The 17151-nt window shown below is 40.0% G+C and overlaps 3 protein-coding genes across 5 annotated transcripts in view; 1 reads left to right on the top strand and 2 right to left on the bottom strand.

Moving 5' to 3' along the window:
- fmn2a (formin 2a) overlaps positions 1-2829 on the top strand; it is a 39698-nt gene extending 36869 nt beyond the window's left edge. The window contains exons 16-18 of the mRNA XM_019269276.2: positions 418-567; positions 1604-1685; positions 1866-2829. Of these exons, the coding sequence (XP_019124821.2) occupies positions 418-567; positions 1604-1685; positions 1866-1892 (259 nt within the window). The 3' untranslated portion in view covers positions 1893-2829. The remainder of the gene's footprint in view (positions 1-417; positions 568-1603; positions 1686-1865) is intronic.
- A 171-nt stretch (positions 2830-3000) lies between these two features.
- Positions 3001-10250, bottom strand: grem2a (gremlin 2, DAN family BMP antagonist a). Its single transcript, XM_010731578.3, has 2 exons — positions 9604-10250; positions 3001-4385 (listed from the first exon to the last, which is right to left on the bottom strand). Exon 2 carries the CDS (start codon positions 4382-4384, stop codon positions 3806-3808), a length of 579 nt encoding a protein of 192 aa, XP_010729880.1. The 5' UTR covers position 4385; positions 9604-10250; the 3' UTR covers positions 3001-3805.
- Positions 10251-11038: 788 nt separating this feature from the next.
- Positions 11039-17151, bottom strand: part of rgs7a (regulator of G protein signaling 7a) — a 47651-nt gene continuing 41538 nt past the window's right edge. Inside the window, exons 10-18 of one of the 3 annotated variants that reach the window (XM_019269323.2) lie at positions 16816-16890; positions 16544-16642; positions 16249-16310; positions 15669-15779; positions 15430-15555; positions 13568-13754; positions 13255-13344; positions 12044-12080; positions 11039-11777 (exon numbers count right to left, since the gene is read on the bottom strand). In XM_019269323.2, the coding sequence (XP_019124868.1) occupies positions 12060-12080; positions 13255-13344; positions 13568-13754; positions 15430-15555; positions 15669-15779; positions 16249-16310; positions 16544-16642; positions 16816-16890 (771 nt within the window). In that variant the 3' untranslated portion in view covers positions 11039-11777; positions 12044-12059. The remainder of the gene's footprint in view (positions 11778-12043; positions 12081-13254; positions 13345-13567; positions 13755-15429; positions 15556-15668; positions 15780-16248; positions 16311-16543; positions 16643-16815; positions 16891-17151) is intronic. The other 2 variants (XM_010731579.3, XM_010731580.3) reach the window with 2 other exon arrangements.

The following is a 17151-nucleotide window of genomic DNA, read 5'->3' as shown; positions in this document are numbered from 1 at the left end:
TGCTTACATATACTGAGCAGTATGTGCGTGTTTATGTACATACACTTACATAGAGCCTTATACACACCAGGGAGAGGAGTGACAAAGCAAAACACTCTATATGAGGCGTATACGAGTTTCATTTAGTCCTTCAGAGTTAATCCATCAGAAAAACAGAACGACTATGCTGCTTTAGTGGCAGTAATTCCATTTTGTGTCTACTATTCTTCTCTGAAATGCAAAGTCATCACTGGTTTGTGTTTTTTTTATGTTCCTCTACTATTAAATCTCTGAAAAAGCATATTTTTCCAAGATTAACTTTCATATTTTGCATATTTTCTCAGCATGACCAGGTTTCACAACACTCATTGTAGGTTTCTGTAATCTCATGTTGTAATAGTTTGGTCTTGAAGTAATGTTATTGTTCTCCATCCTCAGCTTCTTGGAGTTGAGCGTTTCCTTCTCAGTTAAACCCAAGGCAGGCGAGAAAGAGGTCTCTCCCAACACTTTGTTCTCTGTTTGGCATGAGTTTTCCTCTGATTTCAAAGACCAGTGGAAGAAGCAGAATAAGCTGATGTTACAGGAACGGTAAGAATATGATGGGAAATCAAGTTTCCTATTTCATAATGTGACATTATACTTGATATAGATACAGTCTTCTGACAGGACACTTGAACCTATTGTCCTAAAATCAAATCATGCTGAGAGTCTTTTCATTCATCTTTTTTCTATCTCTTTGGGAATGGTACAGCACTCTCTGACCTTTAAAATGTCATTACAGATACACCAATGTTCCTACATTTAAAATTTTCCCCAAGCGTAAGTTCCCGAACCATTAATAACTTGCAGTACATCTCGTGTTCACTGAAGATCCTATCAGATTCATTCAAATTCATGAAGGGAAAAGAGGTTAAATGACCCAAATCTTTGTCCTCACCCCAGTAATGAAAAGAACACATGCAGCATCCAGTTCGCTTCCAGTGGTTTGATGAATATAAAGATACTGCTGCATATGTCAACAAAAAGCAAATTGGTCCATTATGCCAAATGAAGATTGAATTGTGATATGTATTTGTAAAAGAAGCAAAATGTCACAAGCTTTGCTTGTGCAGTAGGAAAGAATAAAAACAAATTTGAAAGCATTAACTCTTGCCCTTTGCCATCGGCAATCATCCCAGTTCTCTCTCGGCTGGTTTTCCTTCTAGATTCCAGCGGAGCTATAGATATTAATCCTCACCTGCTCTTTATGGACATGTGTACGGCATTGGTACATACAATGTCCATCTAATGAGTAAAGGCAACATGATGATCTGTTGGTATAAATAGTTTTAACTCCCTCAATGCCAACACGCTTATATATTGTCTTTTTAAAGCACAAATGAGTAGTGACAGTGCTGGCTCTCTTCATGCAGTAGTAAACTAGAGTGAGTCATTTCAAAGTAGGAGGACTGGAGCTTTGACAAACCGAGGTCATTGTGTCCAAATACCACATGACCATATTCTGGATGGTCCAAGCTGGAATTTTTGTACTGTGTCTTATGATGAAATTGTGAATTTCAACAGTATAAATGAATGTGTCTTCATAGGATGTCTGATGGTTTTTACGAGTCTTTTTTTTTTTCAGGGTGAAAATGGCTGAAGAGTGTTTCAAACAGGCCAGGGAGAAGGCTTCCTACAATGTGAAACCCAAACATGCAACTGGAATAGTACGTCTTTACGCTTCTTGTAACAGTTACTGTATGGTCCCATCTGTGCTTTTATTTGTTAAGACTCTGGTCCTTACAAACACTTGTCAGGGTGTTGAAAAAACAACACTTCTGGCTCCTACAGTAACATACTGAGTGCTGCCAGCTGTAAATAACCCAGACCCATTTTTTATTCCACAGAAAGCAAAGCTGGGTCAGAAGATCTGAAGCGGAGAATGGAAAATTATCATCATCAAGCCTATTGCACAAGCACTGTTTGTACAATCTGACAATGACTCATCAGTCATTTTTACAACATTTATTTGATTCCAGAATTTGTTTTCAATTGATTTAGACCTGCTGTTTATTGTGAGTTGGTCCAAACTGGATATTATTTTGCATAAAAGTGGAATGAAAAATGACATTCTCAGCCACCCTTTGAAAGCAATCGCATAATTATGTGAACTATTGCTACCAAAAGATGTCCTTAAGCTGAGATGATTAAATCTAGTTGTAGTAATTTGCCAGAAAAAGACTCACTGGAGGAAATGTGTAGCAACACTATATCTAAGCTTTTTCAGTATTTTATAAGCCATATGTAGCCTATTTTTGATTTTTAGTGCAATTCTCAAGCCTAATTTAACAGGAAGGCACAGACACTTCCTCTTTATGTCTTCTTAACTGGTGAAAAGCACAGAATTTTATAATATTTCTATACGGTATGGATCACCGGGCAGACAGATAGTGCCTTATCACACAGCGAAGAGGTCAAATGAGTGCTGTAGAACAGAGCTTAATTCTGAGACATATCATATATAATTACATGTAATGAAGAAAGATGTTTTCCATAAACTAAAACATGACATTTTTAATAGTTTCATCAAGTGTGTCTCAGAACCTAGTGGTAACTATACGTATGTTTTTCTTACAGCAACTTCTCTTTTGTGGTTTTATATGTTTTTTTTGTTTTGTTTGTTGTTTTTCATTGAAAAAAGTCCATGCATATCTAAGTGGTGTGATCTGATATAGAGCCACTGTTGTTTTATGCAGCTGTATTGTCAACTTTATGTTTGAAGCAGAATCTTTTTTCCTACTAGGTGTGAGTGTGTGAACTCCCATATGTTAAAATAAGTAATAAGCTTGTGACGTTCATGTGCAATACCAACAATATGTTTTGATTGAATACCCTTGACCATGAAAAAATATATTTATTGAATTAAAGAAATGACATAAATTTTTAATAGAAGCTCTGCTGCTGCTGATGTGTTTTCTGTTCATCATTTGTCCAGCTGTGATATAAAGTGGTACAGAACTACAGGCACTCTAACACCACTGCTGTTTTATATGAAATAGATTTAATATACTTTTCACATACATACATACACACATACATAAAATATAGATATTGTATATAATTGCATTGCACCTCCATTACACATGCTGCAGTATGTTTTACCTACTGGCTAGTATATTTGTGGCAAATGTACACTGTACAGCCAGGCTTGTGTCCAAGCGGGTGGATGCCACTGGTCATGGCTGCGTTGCTTCATGTTTCTTGAAATCTTTTCCTTGACATTAATTCGTGTATCATTTGGGGCATCTTAAATGTTAAGGAAAAGACACAGGATAACAGATACAATCCTTGTAACACATGTCAACATTCTCGTACAGGTAAACACATTGCTGGCAAACTGTGTAATTGCTCTAGATCCAAAACGTCATATTACAGAAACACTTTAAAGAGGTCTCACTATTTCTACAGTTTATTAAACACACACTGACTTATCAGTAGTGTCCATGTTTTGTGGTTTGAAAACTCCGAGGCACAGTGACAAATGTACAAATAGCCAGGTAAATATGATTCTTTTCAAATAACACACAGGAAAAACTTGTTTAATGTTGAACAATGGCTGTTTCATTATAAGTGTCTCTCACACAGCCACTTAAATCAGTCTTTCAACAGCATCACTTTGCCTTTGTTTAATAATACCAGTTTCATGTTTCATGTCATTTTTATCTTGGGACAGGCCATTATTTGTACAACGCGATGCAGAATAGTTCAACTTGGTGCCTGTCCTTGTTCTGCAAAGTCTGCCTTTGACAATATGTAATAATGTCAGTTCAAAGACGTCTTATGTCCTTCACAGTTTCCCGTGGCCGCCCACATCCACAGACATGCAGCGACACTGTTTGACCCTCTGCACCTTACGGTGTCTGAAAGGGGGCTGCAGGTCTGGGCAGTCCAGCTGCACTGTGAGCTGCGTGATGCGGTGGGGCCTGCAGAAGGAGCAGGACTGGAACGGCTCCTGGGCCTTGTTGTGGCTTTTCCTTCCAGAGCCTGAGGCTTGGCCTCGATTTTGGCTCTGACCCGAGCTGGGACCCATATGGCGAGGGATGTAGAAGGAGTTACACTGGCCGTAGCAAAAGCGGTTGACCACAGTACGGCTGCGGCAGCCCTCCTCGCTGATTGTCTGACGGAGTGGTTGGGTCTTGCACCAGTCTCTGCGGAGGTAGCGGCGCTCTGTCACCACCAAGGCCTCCCGGCTGGAGGAAAGCACCTCTGGTTTCTGCTGCAATAGCCGATGGTGACGTTCTGAGGACAGGTTCCCTTTGGTCTTGTGTGGGGATGGGATGGCTCCTTGTGGACGGGGCTTTTTGGTCTCTGCGGTGATGCAGAGCACCCCAGCCAGTATGACCGGGATAGTTATTCTCCACAGCATTCTACAAAAAGAGGGAGACACATTACTATGCATTGCATTCGTACACAGAAAAGATGGTTTCTGGAAAATAAAACTTCTGTTGTCACATGAACAGAATCGCAATGATTAACACCGAAGTTAGTGCAACAGGCAGTATGTGATGATGCATGACAGTCATACAGTTGCTATCATGATATTAATATTGCCAATCACGTTTGCAATTGTGTAAATGTGCATTCATGTTGAACCACCTTCGCAGTCTGGCCTTCCAGGCATCACTGAGGAAATGAATCCATCACCAGGGCCCCCATTTGTCAGCATCTCTGTGTCATTACTTCTATTTGCTTTCCTCTCGGCTACGCAACTCTTCCAAAAATAAACAAAGCCCTGCCATCAAAGGATACACTTAAACACCCATAACGAGAAGGGGAAGTTGATTTTATTGGTCCCGTCGCCGGGTAAAATAATTAGGGCTTTGCTTACTTTAGTCATGAACTATGCCGCAGATATGTAAACAGGCATTACAGAGGCCCATCTGCATGTTATTAGGGAAGAGTTGGGGAACTCTACAGTACCCTTTGGGAGTCCACTCTTCTACTCTTTGGTGATATACTATGGAGCAAACTGAACTGAGAATGACCCATAGTGTCCATAATAACCATAATGTCTTCTGTATCATGTTAGCACCAGAAGGATAGTACGATCGAGAGAAATGATTTCTCCACTATCCAGAATGGAGTATCCGTCCGTGTGCATGCTGTCAGTATTTGCGCCAGCACATTTTTGACCATCACTCAAGCATCTTTTCAGCAGATGTTGCTCTTGACAAGCATTGCATGACATCAAGTCAGAAATTCTGACAGAGAACCAAACTGCCTCAAGGCTATTGGCTGCTCCTATTCACAGACTCTTCTTTGCTGTGCAAATTTGTATGTTCTCTTTCTTCCCTTCCTGGACCCGCAACTCACTCTGACATGGAACAAATTACTTTATCATAATCCACTCTGTTTTTTGCCTCCTTTTTTCTGCCCTTGACCCTGAGGTCATGGCAGCTCTGTCCGGGCTACACGAGCACTTGAGTCTGTATATCACTATCCCGCCAGCACTTGCCGTAAGTTAGACAGCATCTGTTTGTCCATCTAGCAGACATGTAGTATGAATTCTAACCAGATTTCTCTTTATATGACGTCAAGAGATATGTTCGAGGAGAAAGACGCCTTTTTAGTGCGAATCTGATCTCCTGAATCTGTTTTTGTTTTCTTCATTAAGAGAACCTGTGTACACTCAGCCAAGAAATCACATTTTGAATACGCTACACTTGCAATCGTGTTCGTTTGATATGTCCGAAGAATGGTGAGAAGATGGAATCAATTTTCTATGAGAGCGCCACAGATTTTTTATTTTTCTTTTAATTCATTTTTATAGCCAAGAATAATTTCTCAAATATCCTCATCAGGATGGAAACTGCATCTCAGATGTGTTCTTCTTCTGTGGTCACACATTTGTGCTTACACACACACACACACAAGCCAGCACACACCCACACACACCCATCATAAGGTTAGAACAACTAAACCAAAGACTCCCGTTGGGTCCTTCCACCACCTACTGCATCAGGGAGTCATGACCCCACTCCATCTTCCAGTGATCTCCCTTCCATGTATAACACCGTCTCATTTGTCTTTAGCTGCTCCATCTCATTCCTGCTGACTGTGTATTTAAATGCATGAACCCCTGGCCAGAGGAACAGTCTCTGCTTCTGTGTTCAGCCTCTTGTTCTCTGTTTCCCTGTTCTCCTTGCTATCCGTTGCTTTAAAGAGGCACCCTGTGACTCCGGTGAGCTACAGTTCGCAAAGCCCCAGGGACTTTTGAGGGATGACCTGACCGAATGTGTACACAGGGCATGACGGATGGCCTATACAGTCAGCCGCCGTGCTCCCTCTCTGCTCCAAAACTCAGCGTAAGTATGATAGTGCCTGCCCTGCAAATCTATCCTCATCAATCTCTGCTGCAGGACAAATTGCGGTTTTGGGGTAGGGATTCAGGGGCTTTGGAGGGAGTGGTGAGTTGGATGGGTGGGCAGTTAGTGGTTGGAGTTGGGAGATAGAAGGAAAAGGGCTGAAGTGATGGTGGGATTTAGGACAGATGACCTACTGGGAACCAAAACCAATGCCACTTGGGCTTCATGAAAAGCATATTCCCTCCTCCCACTACTGAATATCTCTCCACAAGCTGTTTGTCTTTTTACTTGTTTCTCCCCACATCTGTATCTCCCTGTCACTCCATCTGTCTGTCTCTCCTTGACACACAGCACTAATCATCGCAGAGTCCTGGAGACGGAAGGAGACTGTGGTTTTGTGTGTTAATGCTGAACTGAACCGGACCTCTCTGTCTCCTAAACACTAATATTGTCCACAAACACAGCTTTATGTTTTACAAGAACCGCAAAAATACTTGGGGGACATGCTTCACTGAACTGTGGCAGACCTTGGTTCCAAAATTCAGACCTCTAATGAAATTACAAATACCAGAAACAAATGCCAGAGAGACTGCTGAGCTAGACAAGTCTTTTTTAAAAACAACTATTATCATCAGTGGGAACTTGTTATGTTTTGTTTTTTCAAAATGGCATTATAATAAGATGGTAATGTTTTCTGTCTGGATAACAATGGGTCTTTTTTTTTTTTTTTTTAAATCTCAAAGTGAGATGAAAAACATAATTAGCCATGAAAAGCCAGTCTAGCTGCTAAATATTTCAAAGTTTCTGATATTCAGTTGTTAAATAATTGAAGAAAAAAGAAAGAAACAAGAGTCCTTTCAAGAGAAATTTGTACACACAGATGTACTTCCACTAAACCATGTGAAACATCTTCCCAGCATGCCTTCAAAGGCAGGTTAAAACAAACAAAACCTGATGCCTCAATTATTGGTGCGTCAGAAAGTCTCACACACAGACTGTAAGTGCAGTTAATTACAGTAGAACTGCATTTAATTCACCGTGCAGCTCAAACCTCAATCACACACGCACATACGCACACACACACACACACACACACAAACACACCCATACGTGACCACACACACATGCACACAAACAGACGGACTCAAACACACATACACAGGATATAAAGAGAGAGAGGGAAAGAGAGGTAAATGAAATGTTTTCACTTGGAGCCAATTACACAAAGAGGAACCATGTCATTATCTGCATTTGCGGATTCTATTTTCCCAAACTGCGCTGGGCTGTTGGCTCATTAACAGTTGGGGTGGTGGGGGGCGGGGGCGGGGGGGGGGGGTCCTTTTGGGGGCTTTTCTGTGTAAATGTGTCTAATGCCAACATTGCCAGGAGGCTGCTTTAGGCAGTTTGGGCAGCCATTTGTCACCACAATCCATCTTGATAATGACTTGCAGCCCATATATAATGCTTTCCAAGTTAAGTACTGGCAAGAATGCAAGGCAACTCCTTCACCTCAGCAACATTAAGTGCTTTAGTGGAGGATGAGGAGCAATTAGAGATGCTATGATAGTACAGTGTTTCTCATTTCAGATCAAGATGGCACTACTTAGCTGTGATGATTAAAACCACAGTCCATTTGCTCTTACAGTGAAATTTGTCTGCATAATCCCTTAACACTAAGTTTTCCCTCTTTAAGTAGCTTTAAGGTTGCTAAAATGCCCTTATTTCACACTGTCTGACAGTATCACATTTATATTCCAGATTTTAATTGGGGGATATCAGTGCCAAAGACTTTTTTTTAAGGTTTTATCATTCCATCAACCGTAAAATATATTTGGTGTCTTGACCATCATTTGAAATAGACTTGGTTCTTCTGGAAACTTTAGGATCTCCACTAAAATTTGGAATAAAGCTTTGTGGGTTTGGACAGCGTTTGGTTGCACAGCATGAGTTTGCAATGACTGGCACGCCAGTAGGCCACTGTGTGTTAAGGGTCTTAAAAGTTGTTCTTTTAAGCCATATTTTGCTCTCAAGCGAGGCAAATGTTCCATTCGTTTAAAAAAAAGGGGGTTTATTTTAACAGAAAAAAGCCACTACTGGCCTAAATGCAGAATTACTCTGCCATTTTAATCCGCTTTCCTCTGTGTTTTCTTAGCACTTGTTCATGTGTAAACTTCACGTGTTAAGAATGTCGTTAAGGCTTCTATCAAATGCCAGTTTTAGTATCTTTAAAGGGCTTACGATGAAGTAAAAACTATAATGTGTCTGTGTGCTAAATCCTCTTTGACATCTGAGCGAACTGTACAAGGTGGTGCAGTCACCAGAGCTGTAAGAAGGTTTAGAAGGAAAACTCTCTACCATTCACTGCACGCATACTGTAGTAACACACGCACACACATATGTTAACACACAAACTTGGATACACGTCAGCATACACATTAATGTTACAAAAAGTGGACAGACATAAACACAAGTATATACACCTGTACACGGGAACAGAGAAAAAAGAACAGGTTATTTTCTTCACACAGAATACAGGTTCGCTATAAACATTAACACAATTATCTGTCATTCTGCCTTTTTCATATTCTCTGTAAAAACTAAACCGACTCTTAATCTCACAGTACAACGCAGTGTCATCACTCGCTAATTCTCTCACTCACAACACTAATCCCCTGGAACCTTTTGCCACTAATTATAGTAATTTAGTCGACACTTTTTATCCAGAACACCTTGCAGTACCTTGAAGGCGTATATTTTTTACTATGGGTGGCCCCAGTGGGAATCAAACCCTGACTCCTGGCAGAAATACTAAATAGCTTTACAACTACTGCTGGTCGAATTACATGGTTCCGCGCTTAGTCATTCAGAGATTCACTGAGTCACCCAGTCTAACTCAGTGCCCACTTTTTCACAGTGCTCATGTGGGACACGTTGAGCCAGCACTTACTTATCTTCACTTTTTTCAGTAAATCAACATCCATCATCAAAGCATTCATCATTGTATTGTAAAATTGTGCTATTTAGAATTAAAATTCAGCCAATGACTGTATGTATGATGATACAATGTCCACTTGTATCATCATACATCAAGAACTTTCTTGAATGTACTGGTATTAGTGGAATTAGTGCATACTATGTGTCATGGTAGTTGACTTTTTTCTGTTTTTTTAAATCCTTGGAAGGTTTAACAGGGAAAACTACTGAAAGGACTCACAGGACTTAAGTGTTTAAGTGTTAAATAGGTGTTATCACAGTGAAGCATAAAGTATGGTTCATGTACCTCTCACCACAGTGCGCAGCGGGACAGTAACGTGTTGAGGATGCAGTCAAGGGAGGTTGTCCACCTTCAGTGGTCCTTGCGTCCGCTTCCAGGTTTTGGTTTCCATGGCAACATAATCTGTAGTATCCTCAGGCTTGTCCTTACTCCTCTTTTTCCCCCCACACTGAAGATTCAAAGTCTTGGACGCGGTCAGTTTTCCATCTTCCCAGACAAGTATCTGTTGTATCTCTTTCCTACTTTGCTCTCAATCTAAGTTTCCTTTTTTAGTCTTTTCTGTCGTTCAGGTTCAAGAGAGAAGCTCCAGGTTTCAGTCACAGTAAGCCCATATCTTAGTGCTGCAGAGACTGTCTGTAGTCAGTCTTTGAGTGTTTGACTCACTGTAAAGCCTGCCTTAGTTTGATTCCCCACCACCCCCTTCCCTCCTCAAGACTGGGAGGGTTTATCCTATTGGCCCTGGTCATTGTGTGAATCAAACCAAGCTTCACTTCTTTCATTTTTAAGTCTGTCCCTCCCCATTTATGTCTGCCTATTGATATTTTTCTTTGATATATATTTTTTTGTAATGCCCACTCACCCATTATATATCAAAGCTATAAAACAGCTTTTTCTTTGTCTTCTTCTTCTTCTGTTTCCATTGTAATTTCTCTCTCTCTCTCTCTCTCTCTCTCTCTCTCTCTGTCTGTCTTTCTGTTCCCCTCTCTTTGCATTTACATTTTTAGGAAATTGATGATATTTTGCCACCATGGACAATAAAACACAAAATTGTGAAGAAACAATGATCTCTTACAAAAAAACCTAAATTATGCTCTCTCGTTGGTACTGTGACCACATCACTTCACAACCCATAATCTACAATCCATAAATCATTGTATGTATTTTACCCAGACACACTAACGGGAAGCTTTGAAAAATGCCACAATTCGCATTCCTTGATGCAACTGAGACAATAATGTTTGTCTGTTTTGTGGCTCTTGCTAAGCTGACCACTGGGCACCGAGACTGAAAACACTGACTGTCACTTCTGCCATCAAAGAGTTGAAACATCAACAGACCCTGCAAAACCTCAGACGGGTACAGTCTGAACAATAACCCTTTCAGCAGAGGATGATGACACTTTTGCATGACAAAACTACATTTGTCTGCACAGTACCGTGGTGCATGAAGCTGATCTGTGTTTAGGGGGAGGCAGATCCCTGCTGTAGGAAATAATTTAACTCCATCTAGTGGTCAAAAGAAAAAGTGCATCGTTCAAGCACTGCTCTTGGATCCTTTTAAAACTGCAGAATTAACACTACGTTAAGTCTTTATTGCTGAAGTGCCACTTTGTGCTTTTAAAAGTAAAAAAAGGAAAACCCAGGCCAGTAACAGATAGAGGGCCAACTTTAATAATACAAGTAAGTAAAAGTGTCTTTAAATATGGTATAAAAATAAATGCAGGAGAGAATAACAAAGAATTATGTTCTACATAAGACAGGAGACAGCATTTTTGTAATTTTTGAATGTGACTTTACAAGTGCAATGAAAACCATATGTGCTAATTATTGTAGTGTAATTAAATAATGCAAAGCAAAATAAATGCACAATAAATAATCATAATAATAATCATAATATATATATGTATATATATATTGTATATTCATTCTGCACAACACTTCCCATAGCGAGACAAAGTATCTGTGACCTCAGATCATGTAAAGCGATGACACTGGTTAGATTTATCAGTTTAAGTTGTCATTTTATATATTTTTTTTCTATGTGTTTTTTTTTTCTGACATCATTTGTTTCAGCTGGAAGTGAGAGAGGGCGCTCCGATCCAGAAATTATGATGGAAAGAACCGGAGCACTGGGTTTGACATTTTTCATCTCGCCAGTCTGTCAGTGTCCTCACAAGTCCAGCAGTGCCTCCTTTCTGAGAATACTGGAAATATATCAGGTACTGTAAGAGGAGAGAGAAGAAGGAACATCCTCTCCATGGACATGCAACATCCGGTGGACAACAAACGAACAGACGGCCCAGCTCCTCGCCCAGCTGCGCCAAGAGCGGACGGGCAGACAATGATGACGAAGAGATGAGATGGTCCTCCTCTCCATGTCCAAGAGAGAGAGATGGCATTGATTTTAGCATGATGGCACACAACTGGTCAGCCTCTTGGATGCTAGTGGTTTCCACTGCGCTGGGAGAAGAGAAAGGAAGGTGGAGCAGGTGGATCGAGGTTAATGTGGTTAAAATATTAAAGAAATACAAATATTTTGTGGTTTAATAACAACATAAGCAACCATAGACATTGCGCTGGAATTTATGTATCGCAAAAAAAGGCTTGAGGTCAATATATCATTGCTTATAAACCTGTAAAAATATTTAAAGAATTGCCAGTATCACTGAAAATACAACAACGAAATGACAATGTACAGTATGTATAAATTTTGTATCGGGCATTACCTGGAAGCATGAGCCTTCAGAACAAGTTCTTACTTTTCTGTGGGGAAAGAAAAAGGGACACATTAAGAGAGGTAATTTTACTGTACAGAGGATTCGGTCATAAAAAATCACAATATCTAGAGAATAAGAGTTTACAAGCCAGATAGATAGATAGATAGATAGAGAAGAGCTGTACGTTACAATAGAGAGAGAGAGAGTTCTCTGCCATCATTATCACTTCTACAGTCACTTCCAATGTACTGCACTCATATGAAATGTTATTTCAAAAAACCCCTAGCTTTAATAGTGAAATCTTTTTTGCCAGAATGACATGCAGGGAATGTGTAGGTGGTGTGATACAAAGAGACATAAAACAAAAAACAAAAAACACCTGTATAACTGAATTATTCATCATGTTTTGACAGCCTCTCTGTCTATGCTATTCATAACGGTTTCTACAAATATGACAGGATTCCCGATCAGCTACTCCATCATCCAGAACTGAAGCAGACTCCATTAATACATTGTATTCACTCGCTCTGCCTCTCATCTGTATTGCTGGCACGTGGGTGCCATTTTGTTTGACATGTTCTTTGGTTTGACCTGGATTGCACCTTTAAGCAACTTCAACCACTACCACTCCATACTGTGTTCAGGAATTTTACATTCTTTTTTTAGGGTTAACGCAAATTACTGCATGTCATTTCAAGAAGTAGCTTGAAGCTCTAAATCCATCTCCACGGGGAAAAAATAAAGTCACTCACAAGACAGACAAATTTTGTTTAGGAGAAAGTGGAGATCAAACCACAACTAAAAAGAACAGGAACACTGCTCCACTGGGACGTCTTTGTTGTTCTAAAATGGCTTTTTGCCTCTCAGTGGTCAAAAACATCTGTTTATACTTTGCTGCAGAATTATATCAATCCTGCCCCTGTAGCAGAATATATGTCACTACAGGTGAGTGCGGCAGCAACTAAATTTCCATGCTTGTTTTGTTTGTGAACGGATTACTGTGAATGGGCTTAATGTGTGATTTAACAGATTTTGAAAAGGCGTGACTGTGTGTGCCAGGAGGGCACGTTTCAGCGTCACCACGAGTGAAAAGTCAGTGTGTGTACAAATAGCAAAAAAAAAAGGTTGTAAGCATGTAATGTCATTCACATGCATATCATCTGCATCTCATCTGATTTCCATGTTTATTCAGTGCTTTTGGGTTATGCTTTGTGTTTTACCTTCTTCTTGGCCTGTAATAACTCCTGGTAGGCACTGGAACGGATGAAACGACTGTATGAATCACTCTTCATCAACTTGTAGATGTGTTCCTGTTGTAGAAATAAACATCATGTGAAAATAAAGAAATTAAAAAATGCAATATTCCATTGACCAACAAAAAAGAGCACTGATTCATAAGTTGCCTGTTGTTGTGCATCAGCTGTGCTACAAGTTGAAATTTTCAAAGCTTTTGTACAGTGTAAAATTGTACATAAAACACTACAGAAATGAGCTTTGAAAGTGATTTAATGGATATTTATTTTATTTTTGTACCTGTGCATCCTCAAAGGCGTAGCGTCCAGGATCTTTGACATTCTGGGTGGTTTTGTCGTAGCTCTTTGAGTCCACGTTGATGGCACTGGGTGCTCCAGGGGCCAGAAACTCCTGCCAGATCTCCTGAACCCGAGTTGGAACTTCTCTGATAGGACGCTTCTTTAGTTCCTGAACTGCTAGCCAGAACCTACAGACCAAAATTTACAGTAAGGTATATGTTTGCCCATTCATGATATAGCTCTGGACCACAAACTGAAATTGGCACAGCTAGTATGAAACAGTGGCATAATCGTGAACAATGATAAGTCTAGCAAGATCATTGCATAGTTTATTTTAAGAGAATTTTACATATTACAAAGGAAAAAGGAATATTTTCATCACAGAGGAGAAAAAAACAGGAGCAATTTCAATATTAAGTAATGCATTGCTTTTAAATTAGATTTTAAATAATGGACAATCACAGCAGTGGTTAAATTTTAAAAAGTTCAATAGGGTAAATATGTTTATGTAAAGCAGCATGCATTTGCTTAGTGATACATCTGTTTAATGACAGGAAAGCTAAAAGGTTTCTAAACTGACTGAGATGTTAAATTATAATCTAATCAAACTGACCACGTGACCAGCTTTGGCAAGAAATAATACAATCTGAGGCGGATGAGAAGCTATCCTGCATTTATTCATATTTAGCTGTAAGCATGTACTTTAAATATTCAGAACTTATACGCGGTATTTTTGTTACCATGAATAAACAGATTAAGGCAATATTCCGCACCTTTGTTAGAGCTATAGTCATGCATATTTAAAAAAAAGCTGCATCCAGCAGCTCATCTTGCTTTGATTAAAGAACGTTACCGTAGGTTACTTCTTATACATGAACAGAAGCAGTGAACCCCATAATAACAGCGACAGTTGTCACTGTGTTGTTGTTGTTAGATATATACATTTAAACTAAGCAAGCATTTGTACTGTAAAAACCCATTCAAGTGAGATGCTATTCAGATATAATAACCATTCAGATGATATTACTCATCGTCTTCGTCTTTCATCATCACAAAATACACAAAAGACTAATGTTCAGTCATTCCAGTCTGACCATATGGGCAGGTACAGTGGGAGTCCTTGAAGTAAAGACTATATTAACTGTGTGTTACTGTGAGTGTTTCATATATTTTGAACATTTCAATTGTGTCTGTGCCTGCGTGCGTGTGTGTCTGCTGCAAGTGGGGGCATGCAGGAAAGTGTGAGCTCTCACATGTGCATTCATGTGTGTGTGTGTGTGTGTGTGTGTGTGTGTGTGTGTGCTTTTATTACTTACATTGTGGCCACAAATATCTGTTCTCACAGTCACATTGTGGATACCCAGGTGGGAACAAAAAGCTGGTCTGACAACAGTCAACCATTTATTTTAGGCTTAAGACTCATTTGGGGGTTAAGGTTACTATTTATAAAGGTTTAGGCAAATGTCAGGGTCGGGATTAGGCAAAGTCCATAATCCACATCAGGACATATGACTGAATCTTTCTATACTTGTTAACAAGCAGCGGCAGAAAGTAACTAAGTACATTTACTCAGGTACATTTTTGTGGTACTTGACCTTGATGTTTCCACTTTTCTACCTATACTTCACCACATCATTTCAGATCTAAATGTACTTTTTGCTGCATTTTTAGGACTGCTGTAGTTGCTCGTTGCTTTGCCAATTAAAATGGTACAGAAAGACCATCTTAGAAAATAAGATGAACCGTGACCAACTAAACTAACATATTGATGAAGTAAAACGAGTAATGAGTAACATAAACAAGTATTTTGTGTGTGTGTGTGTATGCGTGTGTGTGTTGGCAAAGTTGTATTTTATCATATACCTGAGATTCTCTGAGCTGAACTCAGACTCCAGGAACTTGAGGAACTGCTCTCTCCCCACAGGGTCCTTAAGAACCTCATCAATGCCAAAAGCCCACCTCTTTACCCTCTGCTGACCTGGCTCCTTACTGGAGGAGGACAAACAACAACATGTCTTTTACACGTGAAGTATGAGCGCAACAAAACAATCTATAAAAATATATCAACTACATATCTTATATTGCTTTTCTCATATACTGACCTGGCTTCGAGCTCCCAGAGCGTGGTGTCATCTGAGATCCAGGGGTTGGATGGATCTGGGGGTGTGAGGAAGGGGTCGTATTCAACGTACTGCTCTGTGTATCCCAGCAAACTGTTGTTTGAGGACAGACAACAGGAAGTATGAATGACACCAATCTGTATCACAGGTTGAAATGTGACACATTATAATCTAGTTTTCATGTCTGGTGAACTCATGCTCCATACCTTTCTGTGAGTGATTATGAATTAGTTTGTTTGTAAGCATTAACTGACAAAAGGAGTGATAGGAGTGGAAAGGTAGAGCCTGACAAAAGGGACTGACGCTGTATTTGGACACAAGAATAGAGAACTCTTTGGTGAATGCACCTCTCTTTTTCAGGGAAGGAAATCACAAATCGACACTTTGTGTACCATACTGAATCTGGTATCATCAGCGCGGACACTCACTGAAGGCACTGTCCGGGCCCAATCACTCCTCAAGGTCATCGGAGCTCTTAATTCCACAGCGTGTTAGGCCGTTTAAAGGCTCAATAAACAGATCGATGGCTAAACTGAATAAAGACACAAAGAACATCGCTCACCTCTCTGCCACTTTGGACATTTTCAGTCGATGCCTGTCTAATTGCAATTGCCAAAAGGTGATCTGAAACCATAGCAGGGAACAATTAGCACACATCAGTCAGCCATGAATTCACAAGATATTGTTGTTTTGCAAGTATATCTGATACTATCTGTACCACTTTGTGCTTAAAGTATAATATCATCCTAAGTTACAGCTGTAAAATAAAAACTACAACTACAATTTGGGGGCTTGCATTGATTTCAAGTGGTTAAAGATCCTATATTTAATAGTAGAGTGCCACCTGGAGGACTAACCTGTTCCTGCAGTTCTTCTTCTGTAGGCTGCTTGGCCTCTGGGGCGGGGGTGTGGGTTGGGCTGTGGGTACGGATATCGTTCTGCAGCCCATACACAGACTGAAACAACAAAAAACAAACAAACACATAAAATAAAACTATCTATAGCAGTAGTTTTATAGCTGCTGACAAGCACAGCAAGGCACAATAAGCCTGTCTGCTCTTGTCTTTGTTACACCAGTATGAGCCCTGCCCTTAAAAGAAAGGTGTATCAGTGGGACATTGTACCTTACCTTTCTGGTTTTGTGGGGGTTTTTCATTCTGGAGGACTTCTTTATGTCAACTTCTGTCGTATTCACACATCCAGGCTGTGAGAAGAGCAAAAGAAAATCATAAAATCAAGAGTTAATTCGGCTTAAATAAAAACAGTTTTATGCTCAGCCCTCTAGGACGAAAGGTGCAATTTCGCCGCCATTATATGAGTTTCTGTTAATCAAATCCAATATGTGTATCTGGGCTGTGAAGTGATTCAGAGAAGTCTCCAGGACAATGTGTCAGATGCTGGTTAATTAAACGTGGAATGTGCCAATTCTAGCAAAACAAGCGAACCAGCAGGAAATTAGAGTTAT

Source organism: Larimichthys crocea, chromosome III (assembly GCF_000972845.2).
Source record: "Larimichthys crocea isolate SSNF chromosome III, L_crocea_2.0, whole genome shotgun sequence".
Taxonomy (NCBI): domain Eukaryota; kingdom Metazoa; phylum Chordata; class Actinopteri; family Sciaenidae; genus Larimichthys; species Larimichthys crocea.
Note: the sequence above shows the minus strand (reverse complement) of the source record. Positions and strands in the feature narration are given on the sequence as shown.